The sequence below is a fragment of the Canis lupus genome, chromosome 20 (genome assembly GCF_011100685.1).
Source record: "Canis lupus familiaris isolate Mischka breed German Shepherd chromosome 20, alternate assembly UU_Cfam_GSD_1.0, whole genome shotgun sequence".
Lineage (NCBI taxonomy): Eukaryota > Metazoa > Chordata > Mammalia > Carnivora > Canidae > Canis > Canis lupus.
This window is the reverse complement of record NC_049241.1, coordinates 48,053,467-48,070,790: the sequence shown is the minus strand read 5'-3', so window position 1 is coordinate 48,070,790 and position 17,324 is coordinate 48,053,467. Positions and strand designations below refer to the sequence as shown.

General features: G+C 40.3%; 2 protein-coding genes and 1 pseudogene across 2 annotated transcripts; 1 reads left to right on the top strand and 2 right to left on the bottom strand.

The window, feature by feature from the left end:
* Positions 1 to 683: 683 nt before the first annotated feature.
* On the bottom strand, positions 684 to 2,835 carry LOC100684988 (annotated as a pseudogene).
* A 1,449-nt stretch (positions 2,836 to 4,284) lies between these two features.
* OR7A64 (olfactory receptor family 7 subfamily A member 64) lies at positions 4,285 to 5,217 on the top strand. Its single transcript, XM_038565311.1, has one exon. The coding sequence runs from the start codon at positions 4,285 to 4,287 to the stop codon at positions 5,215 to 5,217; it is 933 nt and encodes a 310-aa protein (XP_038421239.1).
* Positions 5,218 to 15,526: 10,309 nt separating this feature from the next.
* On the bottom strand, positions 15,527 to 16,495 carry OR7A62 (olfactory receptor family 7 subfamily A member 62). The gene has a single exon (XM_038565374.1). The coding sequence runs from the start codon at positions 16,493 to 16,495 to the stop codon at positions 15,527 to 15,529; it is 969 nt and encodes a 322-aa protein (XP_038421302.1).
* Positions 16,496 to 17,324: the final 829 nt, after the last annotated feature.

Below are 17,324 nucleotides of genomic sequence, written 5' to 3'. Positions count from 1 at the left end.
TGGAAGCTATGGAATTGGGGTTCAGTCTCCAGCAGGGAGTCCCTGGGAAGGAGTTAAGGTGGGGAGTTGGATAGTAAATTAAGATGCAATATAGAAAGATCTCTCTGGGTGAATATTAATATGGCTAGAGGGCACAAGCCTGTAGTAAGCGGAGAGCTGACAAGGGACTGAATTAAGGCTGTGGAATTGGGGACCCAGGGGTGGGGAAGTGATGGGGACTTTGGAGATAAGGAAAAAAATCAGGCACATTTCATCACCAGTGATAATAAGCACTCATTATCAACAGAGGGAACTATGCTAAACTCTGTCTACATATTCACTAAATCTGTCAACTGCCTTAAGAGGATGAACACCTCTAGCCCTCCTATTTTGCAGAAGATGTTAACATTTAGTAGAGGGTGGTTGCCCTCCAAGTGCAAATAGCAAATATGCAGACATCCAAAATTCAAAACCCAACTTTCTAATTATAAAGTTTGGCATTTTATATCATTTAGTAAAGTTATTTTAGCACATAATCTTTTAAAATCCCACACTTACTTTTGTTGTACCCTGTATATTTCATTTTGTGAATTGTAGGTGTCTTCCTTTTGCTTGTTTTTTTTTTGCCAATTTTAAATACAGTTTTATTTAAGACATTGCATTTTCCACTTAACAATACAATGCTTATAAAGTGCAATGTTTAATTTCCTTTCCCTGTGCACATATTCCATATTCAAGTATCAAGAATGCCCAGTATATTTACTATAGCAGCTTGACTTGAAAACTGCCATGGAATTTGCTACAAATTTGGGTCCTTCAAATGTGTGGAACAATGCTAGACCTGTCATCAGGTTGCCTTAATCAACCTCTTCAATGGTAGGCCCAGAGGAGGCACCACCAGAGGGAGGAGCTCCACCACCAGGAAAGCCTCCAGGCATTCCTCCTGGCATGCCTTCTGCACTCTGGTATAGCTTCGTAATGATGGGATTGCAGACTTTCTCCAGCTTTTTCTGCTGATATTCAAATTCTTCCTTCTCTGCAGTCTGGTTCTTATCGAGCCAGTTGATGATTTCATTGCACTTGTCAAGAATCTTCTGTTTGTCTTCATCATTGATTTTTCCCTGAAGTTTTTCATCTTCAACAGTTGCTTACATGTTGAACACGTAAGACTCAAGTGAATTCTTGGAAGACACCTTGTCTCTCTGCTTCTCATCTTCTGCTTTGTACTTCTCAGCTTCCTGGACCATGTGCTCAATGTCCTCCTTGCTCAAGCGGCCCTTGTCATTAGTGATGGTAATCTTGTTCTCTTTTCCTGTGCTATTATCCACCACAGACACATTGAGGATACCACTAGCATCAATGTCAAAAGTGACTTCAATCGGAGGAACACCACGAGGAACAAGAGGTATGTCTGTGAGTTCAAACTTGCCAAGTAGGTTGTTATCCTTGGTCATAGCATGCTCACCTTCATAGACCTGAATAAGCACACCAGGCTGGTTGTCAGAGTAGGTAGTAAAGGTTTGTGTCTATTTGGTAGGAATGGTAGTATTGTGCTTGATGAGCACAGTCATGACTCCTCTAGCAGTTTCAATACCAAGAGAAAGTGGGGTGACATCCAATAGCAGAAAATCTTGAACATTTTCAGATTTGTCACCAGAAAGAATGGCTGCCTGGACAGCTGCACCATAAGCAACGGCCTCATCAAGGTTGATGCTCTTATTAAGTTCCTTTCTATTTAAGAAATCTTGCAGAAGTTTCTGAATCTTGGGGACACAGGTAGAACCACCCACCAGGACAATGTCATGGATCTGAGACTTGTCCAGCTTGGCATCCCGAAGAGCTTTCTCTACAGGGTACAGGGTGCCACAGAACAGGTCAGCATTTAATTCTTTAAACCGGGCATGAGTAATAGAGGAATAGAAGTCGATTCCTTCATACAGAGAATCAATCTCAATACTGCCCGGGGTGTTGGAAGAAAGTGTATGCTTAGCCTGTTCACCTGCAGTATGGAGACGGTGGACTGCCTTCTTGTTTTCGCTGATGTCTTTGTTGTGTTTGCACTTGAATTCTGCAATAAAATGGTTGACCATTCATTTGTCAAAGTCTTCTCCACCTAAGTGGCTGTCTCCAGCTGTGGACTTGACCTCAAAGATCCCATCTTCAATAGTAAGGATCAACACATCAATAGTGCCACCTCCTAAATCAAAGATCAACACGTTCTTTTCAGCTCCAACCTTCTTGTCTAAACCATTAGCAATAGCAGCAGCAGTTGGCTGGTTGATGATTCAAAGTACATGAAGACCGGCAATAGTTCCACCATCTTTGGTAGCCTGACGCTGAGAGTCATTGAAGTATGCAGGTACCCTGACAACTGCATTGGTTACAGTCTTCCCAAGGCAGGCCTCTGCAATTTCCTTCATCTTCATCAGGACCATAGAGGACACCTCCTCTGGATAGAAACTTTTTGTCTCCTCCTTGTATTCTACTTGGACCTTAGGCCTGCCAGCATCATTCACCACCATGAAGGGCCAATGCTTCATATCAGATTGGATGACAGCATCATCAAATCTATGTCCAATCAGCTGCTTGGCATCGAAAATCATGTTGGTGGGGTTCATCGCAACTTGATTTTTCGCAGCATCACTGATCAATCATTCGGTGTCCGTGAAGGTGACATAACTTGGGGTGGTTCGATTTCCCTGATCTTTGGCAATTGTTTCCACTTTCCCATGCTGGAAGACACCCACGCAGGAGTAGGTGGTGCCAAGATCGATCCCGACTGCAGGTCCCTTAGACATAGTTGCTTCTGTGTGGGCCGGGCTCGGCTCTCGGAGACAACAGCCGTCTGCAGATCCGGCGCCACGTTCAATCCCTTTTGCTTGTTATTATGGGGGGGGGGGTGTGTTCAACGGGTCAGATGTCTTGATAACATAACGTCATCCCTACATTTTCTTTTGGATACATTGCTTTTTGCTGCTTTGTTATTCTGGGTATCAAGGAATATAACTGGGGTTTGAGTGTTGCCAGAACCAAGGACATTTGCTCCTCTTCCCCATCTCTAGGAACCACCTGAGCTTATTAGATCTTTCTTCCCATGTTCCTTCCTCAATGTTTTTGGAACTTATTTTTTTATGTTTCTTTAAATACTGGACACAAAATGATCACATTAAAATGGAGACCCATGGTGACATGCTCATAGGAGAAGTAACTCCTGGAATTTGGATGCATTTTTATATTTTTAGAGAAAGGACAATCTATGTGGACAGCTGGCCTTGTATCATTGCTTGCCTAATTATTGTAATTGGAGGTGAGAATAGCCTAGTGGTGATTTTTAAAACAATAAATGAATAAATGAAAAACAGACTGGTGAAGGGGAGTGGGAGATATGGTTTCCAGGTAAGAAATGAATGGGAATAAAAGATAGCCTAGGGAATATAGTCAGTGATACTATTATAGTGTTGGGTGGTGACAGATGGCAGCTCCAAATGTGGTGAGAGCAGTGTAATGTGTAAACTTGCTGAATCACTGTGTTGTGCACCCAAAACTAATGTAACATGGTGTGTCAACCACACTCATCTTTTAGAAATCAATTTTAAAGACTCAAGTCATTTTTCAGAGTTTTTGCATGGTTGTTCTCTCTGATAGGCAAACATTTCCCCAGGTAACCTTATGTCTCCTGCTGTCTCCTCCTGAAGCCTCTGTGTAAATGTGTGCTGGCCTCCCTGAGCAAACAGCAAAAAATAGCACCTCCATGCACTCTTTACTTTTTCCCAGGTTTTTCTTCATAGCATCTGTTACCTTCTGTATTCTATTTGATCTTATATTTGTTTATCCCCTCCATCACTGAACTGATTTGCATTAAAAATATAAAACACGTGAGTACTTGGGGAAAAGGCCAAGTCTGGGATGCACATTCCTTTTCAGATCTCCTATGGGGGATCCTGACAGGAGACAAGTTCCATACAAAACCTATGGATATTGACTTTTTGATGCAAAATAAAAAAGTGGTAAATATCAGAAAGGGAGACAGAAAATGAAAGACTCCTAACTCTGGGAAACGAAGTAGGGGTGGTGGAAGGGGAGGTGGGCAGGGGGTGGGGGTGACTGGGTGACGGGCACTGAGGTGGGCACTGACGGGATGAGCACTGGGTGTTATTCTATATGTTGGCAAATTAAACACAAATAAAAAATAAATTTATTAAAAAACTAATAGAATATAAAAATTGTACAATTTCAATGATATTTGTAATGTTCATTATTGAGAATATTAGTCATATTTTTTCCCCTGGTAGTCACCTCCACCACATGGAACAAGGAAATTATACACAAATTTCAGCATTTCTTCTTCTGGGATTATCAGAGGAACCAGACCTGCAGCCCCTCCTATTTGGGCTTTTCCTCTCCATGTACCTCATCACTGTGTTTGGAAACCTGTTCATCATCCTGGCTGTCAGTTCTGACTCTCACCTCCACACACCCATGTACTTCTTCTTGGCCAACCTGTCCTTTGTAGACATCTGTTTCACCTCTACCACTGTCCCCAAGATGCTTCAGAACATCCAGACACAGAGCAAAGTCATCACCTATGAAGGTTGCATCACTCAGATATACTTTTTCCTACTCTTGGCTGGATTGGACAACTTTCTCCTGGCTGTGATGGCTTATGACAGGTTTCTGGCCATCTGTCACCCCTTGCACTATACAGTCATCATGAAACCCCAGCTATGTGTACTACTGGTTCTGGTGGCCTGGATGATGAGTGCCTTGAATTCCTTATTACAAAGCCTAATGGTGTTGTGGCTGTCCTTCTGTAGAGAGGTGAAAGTCTCCCACTTTTTCTGTGAGATCAATCAGGTGGTCCAACTTGCTTGTTCTGACAACTTTCTTAATGACAAGGTGATGCATTTTGCAGCTGGATTGTTGGGTGGTTCTTCCTTAGCTGGGATCCTTTACTCTTACTCTAAGATAGTCTCTTCGATACATAGAATCTCATCTGCTCAGGGAAAGTATAAAGCATTTTCCACTTGTGCATCTCACCTTTCTGTTGTCTCCTTATTTTATTGTACAATTCTGGGAGTGTACCTTAGCTCTGCTGCTCCCCAGAGCTCCCACTCAAGTGCAGTGGCCTCGGTGATGTACACAGTGGTCACACCTATGCTAAACCCCTTCATCTACAGCCTGAGGAACAGAGACATAAAGAGGGCTCTGAAAAGAATCATTGGGGCTCCAGTGATATAAGGGCCCATCATCCTGGGGCTGAAGAAGTGCGTATGATTGCAAGGCTCACAGCCTCTGAGCCAGGAATTGCCATTCTTTGATCAGGCTGTAAAAGTAGAACCTTCTCCTTCTATTTATTTCCTGAAATTTCTATGTGCTTGAATTCAATTTCTCCACACATATAAGGAACTCACTTTGTCTGTTTTCCTCTTTGTCTGTATCTTACATGGGACAAATAGGATTTGGAAAGCCAATTTTATTTCAAATGATTTATAGCATGTGATGTAAATTTTCCCTACATTTCCCAAAAGAATAATAATTAATTGTATAGTTTTTATGGAAGAAACTATATTGACCACCAAGCCCTTCACATAACTTTATTGTAGAGGAGAATACAAAACCCCAATTTTCATCTTGAGTTTGCCAATCTTTTTCCATCACTACCTTCATTCCTCTTCTTGATAATGTGGACTCTAAATTTATTCCCTTTAAGTCTCAAACTCCTGATAGGGATTCTCAGGCTAGGAGAGTCCAGGCACTCACCTGCATCCATGTACTTATGGACATTCCCATAGAAACTTCCTTGACCAGATCCTCTGCTGTGGCTGCAGCTGTACTGGCCCTTGGGTTCCTACTGTAATTTCAAGATATTCCTCAATAGCATGCATCAGAGAACTCTAACAAAACAAGATTTAGTATTTAGTATTTAGTCATAAGACCTTTCTGCCTCTGGTCCTGTAGGGCAGAGGCAGAAAGGTATAGGGGGATAAGGAGTGCAGAATTTCAGAGAGAAAGTGATAAAGGTCAGAACTGGGCCCTGCCTTTCTTGAGATCTATGGGAAGGTAGCTAGTGATTTGCAGAATCACTATTTATGATTTTTAAACATAATAGTCAAATTATGGCACAGAAAGGGAAAGCAAGGTCACTCATGTCAGTTTGGAGGTTACCCAGGACTTTCTGAAGAGATACTTCACAGCTGGGGGCAGCCTGAGTGCTTATCTGATAATAGTGTCACACACCTGACAATATGTGTATTAACATGGTTTTCCTTGAATTGGATGCCTCAGAAATCAAAAGCTTAATGTCTTCTTGCAAGATACATCCACGAAGGCAAAAGAAACAAAAGCAAAAATGAACTATTGGGACTTCATCAAGATAAGCTTTTGCACAGCAAAGGATACAGTCAACAAAACTCAAAGACAACCTACAGAATGGGAGAAGATATTTGCAAAGGACATATCAGATAAAGGGCTAGTTTCCAAGATCTATAAAGAACTTCTTAAACTCAACACCAAAGAAACAAACAATCCAATCATGAAATAGGCAAAAGACATGAACAGAAATCTCACAGAGGAAGACATAGACATGGCCAACATGCACCTGAGAAAATGCTCTGCATCACTTTCCATCAGGGAAATACAAATCAAAACCACAATGAGATACCACCTCACACCACTGAGAATGGGGAAAATTAACAAGGCAGGACACAACAAATGTTGGAGAGGATGTGGAGAAAAGGGAACCCTCATACACTGTTGGTGGGAATGTGAACTGGTGCAGCCACTCTGGAAAACTGTGTGGAGGTTCCTCAAAGAGTTAAAAATATACCTGCCCTACGACCCAGCAATTGCATTGTTGGGGATTTACCCCAAAGATACAAATGCAATGAAACGCCGGGACACCTGCACCCCGATGTTTATAGCAGCAATGGCCACGATAGCCAAACTGTGGAAGGAGCCTCAGTGTCCATCAAAAGATGAATGGATAAAGAAGATGTGGTTTATGTATACAATGGAATATTACTCAGCTATTAGAAATGACAAATACCCACCATTTGCTTCAACGTGGATGGAACTGGAGGGTATTATGCTGAGTGAAGTAAGCCAGTCGGAGAAGGACAAACATTATATGTTCTCATTCATTTGGGGAATATAAATAATAGTGAAAGGGAATATAAGGGAAGGGGGAAGAAATGTGTGGGAAATATCAGAAAGGGAGACAGAACGTAAAGACTGCTAACTCTGGGAAACGAACTAAGGGTGGTAGACGGGGAGGAGGGCGGGGGGTGGGAGTGAATGGGTGACGGGCACTGGGGCTTATTCTGTATGTTAGTAAATTGAACACCAATAAAAAATAAATTAAAAAAAAAAGCTTAATGTCAGGCACTTACTCTACCAACATGCTACCATGTCTTATAACTAGTCTTGTTTTATTTTATTATTCACCTAGATGTCCAGAATGTATATCTTAGCCATTTGCAAAACCTGTTAGCAAATATATATCTCCCAGTGGAGTCTACATGGAAAGATAAATTTGAATAAATAGAGTGACCTCATATGTTGTCAGTTACAGAGATGACCATAAATATGAGGATGCATTGTATGGTTAATGCCCAGTAGTGGAATTACTGGATCATATGGTAGTTTATTTTCAATTTCTTGAGGAACCTCTATACTGTTTTCCACAGTGGCTGCTCCAGTTTGCATTCCCACCAATAGTGTGCAAGAGTTTCTCTTACTCCACATCCCCAGCAATGCTTACTGTTCTTGGGGTTTTTGACTTTAGCCATTCTGACAGGTGTGAGGTGATCTGTGGTTTTGAATTAATTTCCCTGATGATGAGTGCTGTTGAGCATCTTTTCATGTGTCTCTTGGCCATTTATACATCTTCTTGGGAGAAATGTCTTCCTGTCTTCTGGCCATTTTAAATTGAATTATTATTAATATTTTAGGTATTGAGTTGTATGAGTTTTTTACATATATTTTTTTAATTTATTTATGATAGTCACAGAGAGAGAGAGAGAGAGAGAGGCAGAGACACAGGCAGAGGGAGAAGCAGGCTCCATGCACCGGGAGCCTGACGTGGGATTCGATCCCAGGTCTCCAGGATCACGCCCTGGGCCAAAGGCAGGCACTAAACCGCTGCGCCACCCAGGGATCCCAGTTTTTTACATATTTTGGATATTAACCCCTTATTGGATTTTCATTTGCAAATATCTTCTCCCATTCAGTAGGTCATCTTTTTGTTTGTTGATTGCTTCCTTTGCTGGAAGAGCTTCTCACTTTGATGTAGCCATTTACAACATGGATGGATCTAGAGAGTACAATGCTAAGTAAAATTGGAGAAAAAAATACCATATGATTTCACTCATATGTAGAATTTAAGAAACAAAACAAACAAATAAAGCAAAAAAGAGAAAAATGAAAGAACAGACTCTTCAATATGGAGAACAGAGAGGTGGTTGCCAGAGGAAGGTGGTTGGGGGGAATGGATGAAATAGGTGACGGGGATTAAGAGTGCACTTAAAGTATTAAACACTGAGTAATGTAGAAAATTGCTGAATCACTATATTGCACACCTGAAACTTATAAAACTGTATGATAATTATACTGGAATTAATTTAATATGCCAGCCATTGTGTATAGACAAGTGTAAATTTTCCAGATGATACACTTCGTCTGAGAGAATATCTTCTTTTTCTCATCAGACAGATAGAATAAAGTGACTCATCATATTCAACCAAGGGTTGGCATTAAGTTTAAATTTTGGTAAAACTACTAAATTACTTCCAGATTACCCCTGTCCCTAAGCCATAGTGCTTTTAAATTTTATGTGGGAGCCTGGCAGATATGCAGCTCTGCTTTTTAGATGTTTCCAACTTAATTCTGTAGCTTCATTTCCTAAGGAGCTTCAATATTTGTCAAAAGTTTTAGGAGAAATATCAGCTATATCTTTGAGATCCCATGAGTTTCCAATATTATCATGCTAGCCCTGCACAAAGTCTCTTCTGGTTTTTATATTCCATGGCAAAGACTTATGCTATGTACTAGGCCGGTGAGCTATTAGCTTTCAGCAGTACTGGTAATTAGTAAGTGTCCATAGGTCAATAATGATTGTTTACCTTCATCTTAATTCACCATTCCCTTTAGGACTGCGGTTCCCAAACTGTGGTTTACCAGACCAGCAGCAGCACCATCACCTGGGAACTTGGTAGGAATGCAAATCCTCAGGTGACATCTCATACCTACCAAATCAGAAACTCTGGACTTAGGTTCAAAAATCTGTATTTTAAAAAGTCCTCTGAGAAAAAAATGAGTGGGAAATATCAGAGAGGGAGACAGAACATGAGAGACTCCTAACTCTGGGAAATGAACAAGGGGTGGTAGAAAGGGAGGTGGGTGGGGGTAACTGGTTGACGGGCACTGAGGGGGACACTTGATGGGATGAGCACTGGGTGTTACGCTATATGTTGGCAAATTGAACTCCAATAAAAAAGAATAAAAAAATAAAAAGTCCTCCAGATGACTCTGATATACTTTAGAATTTTCTAAAATTTCTGCTTCAGTAGGTTTGAGTGGGGCCCCAGAACTCAAATTTTAAGCAAGTATTCAGATGATGGTGATACTGCTGGTCTGTAACCAAGCTTTGAAAACCATTGCAATAGAATTTTATGGCGTGTCTGATTTATTTTCAGATTCCCTCCCCAAGCTGGTCTTTGTTAGTTAGATGGAATGAGATTTTATTTTGTCTTTCAGAAATCTTTTTTTTTTTTGTATAAATTTATTTTTAGGGGATCCCTGGGTGGCTCAGCAGTTTGGTGCCTGCCTTTGGCCCAGGGCGCGGTCCTGGAGTCCCAGGATCGAGTCCCATGTTGGGCTCCTGGCATGGAGCCTGCTTATTCCTCTGCCTGTGTCTCTGCCTCTCTCTCTCTCTCTCTATGTCTATCATAAATAAATAAATAAAATATTTTTAAAAATAAATTTATTTTTATTGGTGTTCAATTTGCCAACATATAGAATAACACGCAGTGCTCATCCCATCAAGTGCCCCCCTCAGTGCCCATCACCCAATCACCCCCACCCCCCGCCCACCTCCCCTTCCACCACCCCTAGTTCGTTTCCCTGAGTTAGGAGTCTTTCATGTTCTGTCTCCCTCCCTGATATTTCCCACTCATTTTTTTCTCCTTTGCCCTTTATTCCTTTTCACTATTTTTTGTATTCCCCAAATGAATGAGACCATATAATGTTTGTCCTTCTCCGATTGACTTATTTCACTCAACATAATACCCTCCAGTTCTGTCTTTCAAATTTTAGCCTAGCTCTTTATGATTTTGTACAACCTCAGAATTAAGCAATGTCATTGCAGAGAAACCAACGTCTTTGAAATTCTTCCTTTCCAATGTTGTCATTCTAGTCGTGTTCAATTGCTTAAAGTTTTGTTCATTTCTCTTTTCCTGGAAAGCTTCCTTCTGCCAAAATCATAACTAGCTCACTCCCATAATTGACAAAACTCCTCAGGGAATATAAGAGTTTCCCTGAGTCTTCAAATCATCCTTAATGTTTGTCCCCTCTGGGGATTTTAGCCCATTGGTCTCTGTGGTTGACACAGCTCTCTGGTACTTTTTAAAAATAAGACTTTTATAATATATTCCATTTTATCTAGCTGTTTTAAGCAGGAGTATTGCTCTGTCATGACCTACATGCTATCCAGAAAAGGAGCCAATTTTTAAAATTGCAAGTTTAATATTTTTTATAAATTTATTTTTTGGACTTCTTCTTAAAGAGGAATTTTAAGAGTCCCCCTTAAGGGATCCCTGGGTGGCGCAGCGGTTTGGCGCCTGCCTTTGGCCCGGGGCGCGATCCTGGAGACCCGGGATCGAATCCCACGTCGGGCTCCCGGTGCATGGAGCCTGCTTCTCCCTCTGCCTGTGTCTCTGCCTCTCTCTCTCTCTCTCTCTCTGTGACTATCATAAATAAAAAAAAAATAAATAAAAATAAAAAAAAAAAGAGTCCCCCTTAAAATTTCTTGCAGAGCTGGTTTGGTGATCACATATTCTTTCAGTTCCTGCCTATCTTGGAAGCTCTTTATCTCTCCTTCTATTCTGAATGAAAGCCTTACTGGATAAAGTATTCTTGGCTGCATGTTCTACGACCCAGCAATTGCACTGCTGGGGATTTACCCCAAAGATACAGATGCAATGAAACGCCGGGACACCTGCACCCCGATATTTCTAGCAGCACTGTCCACAATAGCCAAACTGTGGAAGGAGCCTTGGTATCCATCAAAAGATGAATGGATAAAGAAGATGTGGTCTATGTATACAATGGAATATTACTCAGCCATTAGAAACGATAAATACCCACCATTTGCTTCGACGTGGATGGAACTGGAGGGTATTACGCTGAGTGAAATAAGTCAATAGGAGAAGGACAAACATTATATGTTCTCATTCATTTGGGGAATATAAAAAATAGTGAAAGAGAATAAAGGGGAAAGGAGAAAAAATGAATGGAAAATATCAGAAATGGAGACAGAACATGAAAGACTCCTAAATCTGGGAAACGAACTAGGGGTGAGGGAAGGGGAGGTGGGCGGGGGGTGGGGGTGAATGGGTGACGGGCACTGAGGGGGGCACTTGACAGGATGAGCACTGGGTGTTATTCTGTATGTTGGCAAATTGAACACCAATAAAAAATAAATTTATAAAAAAAGAAAAATAAAAATAAAAAATAAATTTATATAATAAATGTATCTGATCTAAAATTTTTTTAAAACTATAGAAGGATAAACATTGGAAATATAATCTTTTAGACCCCACAACAAATAAAAAATAAAAATAAATAAAAAAATGAAAAACCTGAAGAAATACAAAGGTATATTTCAAACCATTCACTTTATTACTATCCAAAATATTTCTTTTTCATGCTGTGTATGTATTTGTGGAAGCATAGAAGATTAGTGTCCACACGGAAGGGGTTTATTCATTAATGCAAAAGATTCCTCAGTGTGTTCTATGTTTTATCACAGAGTTATCTTTCTGTTTCTACTTGAAAACTTCCAATGCTACCTGCTAATATGAATCTATTGTTCCATGAAATAACTCCCTTTACCCAATATTTGTCACAAATACTAAGGGATGGTGATGAACAATATCAGTATCATCCATTTTGTACCTCCTTCCTCCTCAGAAGTCTCACCCCCTGCAAGATCTGAGGATGCTTCACACAAGAGCTGGATGTCCTGCTGCTGGTCCCGTGGTTCAGACTCACCAGTTCTTCTGCACAAACATGCATGTCCTTCAAATTCTCAAAGTGACCCAGAAGGGATCCCTCATATAGTCATTTGTTCATAAAGTCATGGGCAATAAACTTGAATAACAAAATGTGAACTGGTGCAGCCACTCTGGAAAACTGTGTGGAGGTTCCTCAAACAGTTAAAAATAGACCTGCCCTACGACCCAGCAATTGCACTGTTGGGGATTTACCCCAAAGATACAAATGCAATGAAACGCCGGGACACCTGCACCCTGATGTTTATAGCAGCAATGGCCACGATAGCCAAACTGTGGAAGGAGCCTCGGTGTCCAACGAAAGATGAATGGATAAAGAAGATGTGGTTTATGTATACAATGGAATATTACTCAGCTATTAGAAATGACAAATACCCGCCATTTGCTTCAACGTGGATGGAACTGGAGGGTATTATGCTGAGTGAAGTAAGTCAGTCGGAGAAGGACAAACATTATATGTTCTCATTCATTTGGGGAATATAAATAATAGTGAAAGGGAATATAAGGGAAGGGAGAAGAAATGTGTGGGAAATATCAGAAAGGGAGACAGAACGTAAAGACTGCTAACTCTGGTAAACGAACTAGGGGTGATGGAAGGGGAGGAGGGCGGGGGGTGGGAGTGAATGGGTGATGGCACTGGGGGTTATTCTGTATGTTAGTAAATTGAACAATAAAAAATAAATTAAAAAAAAAACAAAATGATCATGCCTGCTCTCCTTAAGGCCAGATCATATGCCACAAGTAAAAAGCAGCACATGTTCTAACTACATCAAGTCTGTTCACTTGGATTATTGTGTCAGCTTCTTGCTGTTTAACAGACTGTCCTTGTCAAATGGGATATCACAATACCTTTACAATTTAATGGATTTATATGCGGGGGTGGGGGCATTTCTGATCTCTGCTGGGCTCCTCATGGATCTAGAGTCAGGTGTGATTCTCTACATTGTGTGTCTAAGACTCAACTCATGATGTTGTGTGTGGCTGTAATGCTCTTCTGTCTCAGCCACGTCATGGCTCTTGTTACTTTCCATATGTAGGTTATTCTTGTATTCACAGGATTTTGGCTTATCATATGAATTACTTAAATTTAATTCCATTGTTCCTACATCCATAATTGACACTTGAAGTTCTTCCCCATTAGAAGTGCTATCTCCCATCTGTCTTAAATGAGAATCAGCTACCTGTGCTCTAGATCCTACCTATAGCCATGCACCATTAGATTTGTTCTGAATAAATCATTAGAGTATAATTACACATAATAGCCTGAATATGTAAAGGGTACCCTTTGTTGCATTAAAGGACATACACAAAAATGAAGGGTATGTAGTATAAGTTTCTATTTGTTATAATTTAAGACTGTACATAAATTTTAACTGCTCTGTTAGGCAATTACTAACAATTTAAGCATCCTGAACATCATATTCCCTATTTTTGAAGGTAATGTGAGATTCTAAACATAACTTCAAATGGACATTTTTGGGAATAAATAAAATGTGTGGAACTTCTTTTTTTACCTCAAAGAAAAAATTTGAGAGTAATGGTTGTGTCTTGGACATGTTTGTCCACATACATTTTCTTTCAAATAAACTCACCCACATGTGTACACACAGAGATGCATTTATAATTTCATCTTTTATGTTGACAGGACTCTTGAGAATGCTCAAGAAGATATCGCTAAAACAGAATGAACTTTTCAATTTATGTGAAATAAAAGGATAAAGATATAGAGCAAATATTTTTGATATTGAGTTCCTTTTCCTATGTCAGTGCCACAAAGGCTCAGAGTCAGATGCCCTAGGAGTTCACTGTACAAGCTGAAGGGGCAGAAATCTCCACATGGATTTTAAATTTCCTTTCTACCTATTTGGTGGTTTTCAGTGTAAATTGTCCTTACCCAAGGGTAGCTGATGAAGGAATAGAGAAACCTAAATTTATTTTTCCCAAATAGTTTTATTGACTATATTTATATGAGATTCCTCCTGCTGCTGTAAAATATCCCCACACTACTTGCTTAAACAAGTGCGCTGAGTGTTCTGAAGTTAGAAGCTTGAAAGGAATCTAATAGCAACACGTATGCAGTGTTGAGTTCCTTCTAGAGGCTCAAGGGAGAATCTGTTTCTTTTCCAATTCCTGGCATTGCTGGCTGCCTGCGTTCCTGGGCTCAGGGCCCTTCCTCCTCCTTCAGAGCCAGCAGGGTAGGATTTTCAAAGTCTCTCTGACACCAACTCTTTTGTCTCCCTCCTCAACATTTGGAAGACTGTGGTGATTACCTTCATCCCACCTGGACAGTCATAGGTAATATTTTATTTTTTTATCTTTTTGAAAAGTATATTTTATTTTTTCTTTAAAATTATTTTAAAGTTGAAGTATAATTAACAACAGTATTTTATTCGTTTCAGCGGTACAATATACTGATTCAACAATTCTATACATTTATCAGTACTCATTATGATAAGTATACTCTTTGTAAATTTTTTATTTAAATTCCAATTAGTTAACAGACAGTGTAGTATTAGTTTCAGGTGTACAGTTTTGCGATTCAGCACTTTCATACATTACCTGGTGCTCATCACAGCAAGTGCCCTCCTTTTTAAAAGATTTTTATTTATTTATTTGAGAAAAAGAGAGCACAAGCAGGGGGAGGGGAAGAGGTAGAGGGAAAAGTAGACTCCCCACTGAGCAGGGAACCCAATGTGAGGCTCTATTCTAGGACTCTGGGATCATGACCTGAGCCAAAGGGAGGTGCTTAACTGACTAAACCACCCAGGCACCCTCTGAAAGTGCCCTCCTTAATCCTAATCTCCCTTTTCACCCATCTCCTTGTCCCCTGCTCTCTGGTAACCATCAGTTTGTTATTTATGGTTAAGAGTCTGTTTCTTGGTTTGCCTCTATTTTCTTTTGCTCATTTGTTTTGTTTCTTAAATTCTACATATGAGTGAAATCCTATGGTATTTGTCTTATTCTGATTGATTGATTTTACATAGTATAATACTCTGTAGATCCATCCATATCATTGCAAATGGCAAGATTTCATTCTTTTTTTTATTTTTTTATTTTTTATTTTATTTTATTTTTTTCATTCTTTTTTAATGGCTGGGTCATATACCATTGGATTGAATATTATATGTTCCACTTTTTCATATACATATGAAAAAAGAAGACTATAGAAAAGACCAGAGGAAAAAATAGAAGAGGCATGTTCCACCTCCACAACCTGATCAAATATCTTAACATTTGGCTCAGATTTTGGGTCCCTATAATCATGGGTGGTTCTTCAACTCCAGGATTGTTGTCACTTTTAGACCTGCCATCCCAGAGAATCTCATCAGAGCCTTTTTTATGTCTTTGTTCCTCAGACTATAGATGAAGGGGTTCAGCATGGGTGTGACAACTGTGTACATCACAGAGGCCACTGCAGTTGAGTGAGAGCTCTGGGGAGCAGCAGAGCTAAGGTACACTCCTAAACTTGTACAAAAAAATAAGGAGACAACTGAGAGGTGAGATGCACAGGTGGAAAATGCTTTGGATTTGCCCAGGGCTGATGATATTCTATGTATGGAGGAAGCAATCTTAGAGTAAGAGTAAAGGATCCCAAAGAAGGTACCAGTAGCCATAAACATAGCTGCAAAATACATCACCATGTTACTGAGAAAGGTATCAGAACAGGCAAGTTGGATCACTTGATTGAGTTCACAGAAAAAGTGAGGGATTGCCATCTCTGTACAGAAGGACAGCCGCAACACCATGGAGGTTTGTAACAAGGAATACAAGACACTCACAATCCAGGACAGCAGAACCAGCAGTGCACACAGCTGGGTTTTCATAATGACCATGTAGTGCAGTGGTTGACAGATGGCCACATACCGGTCATAGGCCATCACAGTCAGGAGAAAGGCATCCAATACAACAAAGAGTATGAAAAAGTACATCTGTGTGATGCAGCCTGCATAGGTAATGACTTTGCTGTGAGTCTGGATGTTCTGAAGCATCTTGGGGACGGTGGTGGAGGTGAAACAGATGTCTACAAAGGACAGGTTGGCAAGGAAGAAGTACATAGGAGTGTGGAGATGAGAGTCAGAGCTGATGGCCAGGATGAGGAGCAGGTTTCCAAACACAGTGATGAGGTACATGGAGAGGAAAAGCCCAAATAGAAGGGGCTGTATTTCTGGTTCCTCTGATAATCCCAGAAGAAGAAATGCTGAAATTTGTGTATCATTTCCTTTTTCCATGTATTGGAGGTAACTACCAGGGGAGGAAAATAACATGACTAATTTTCACACAAATAGTCATTGCTTACATTGTGGAAATGCTACAAGGTATATTTTCCAGTCAAGAAACAATATCAGTATTTTGTGAATGGATGTAGGCCCCTTGAGGGGATCCCCAGTTCCTTTCTGATTATCGGTTTCCACCCCAGCATCAACATTCCCCCAAAAGTCAGATATTTTACAGTTTCAATAAGAAATTATTTCATGAATTTGAGGAATATATAGAGTGTCAACCATATTTCCAGCATTTCCTAGTCATAAAGTAGAAGGTGCTAAAAAGCAGAAGTCCCTACAATTCAATGATGGTGATAGGATAGAAGCAGATATTAAGATTAAATAATGGTGAGATAGGGACAAGTGCTATAAAGAACATAGAAGTATATTAAAGGAGAGAGTGGATGGGGTGTTATGTTGGGTGTTCAGGCAAGATTGGTTAAGAAGTTGACTTTTGAAGAGAGACCTTGAGGAGGAGAGAAGGTAGAGGCCTGGAGGTCTTCCTGGTAGAGGGAACGACACCTTGAGGATCTGTTTTTTCAGAATCAAGGCTCAGAAGGAAACCAGTGTATTTAGGGGAATGGACAAGGGGGAGAGTGGTGAGAGGTGGTGGCGGTGAATTTTATAGAACCATTGGCCTCATAGGTGGCTTAAAGTTCAAGACATGGGGACTTCCTTGTCCATGCTATGTAACTCTTGCACTTTTTGAATCTGTCAGTTAACACATCTGTCAATGTAATAGCATCCTGTCAATTGAACATCCCTCCTTAGTACCATCTGTTTATTGAGTTTGGAC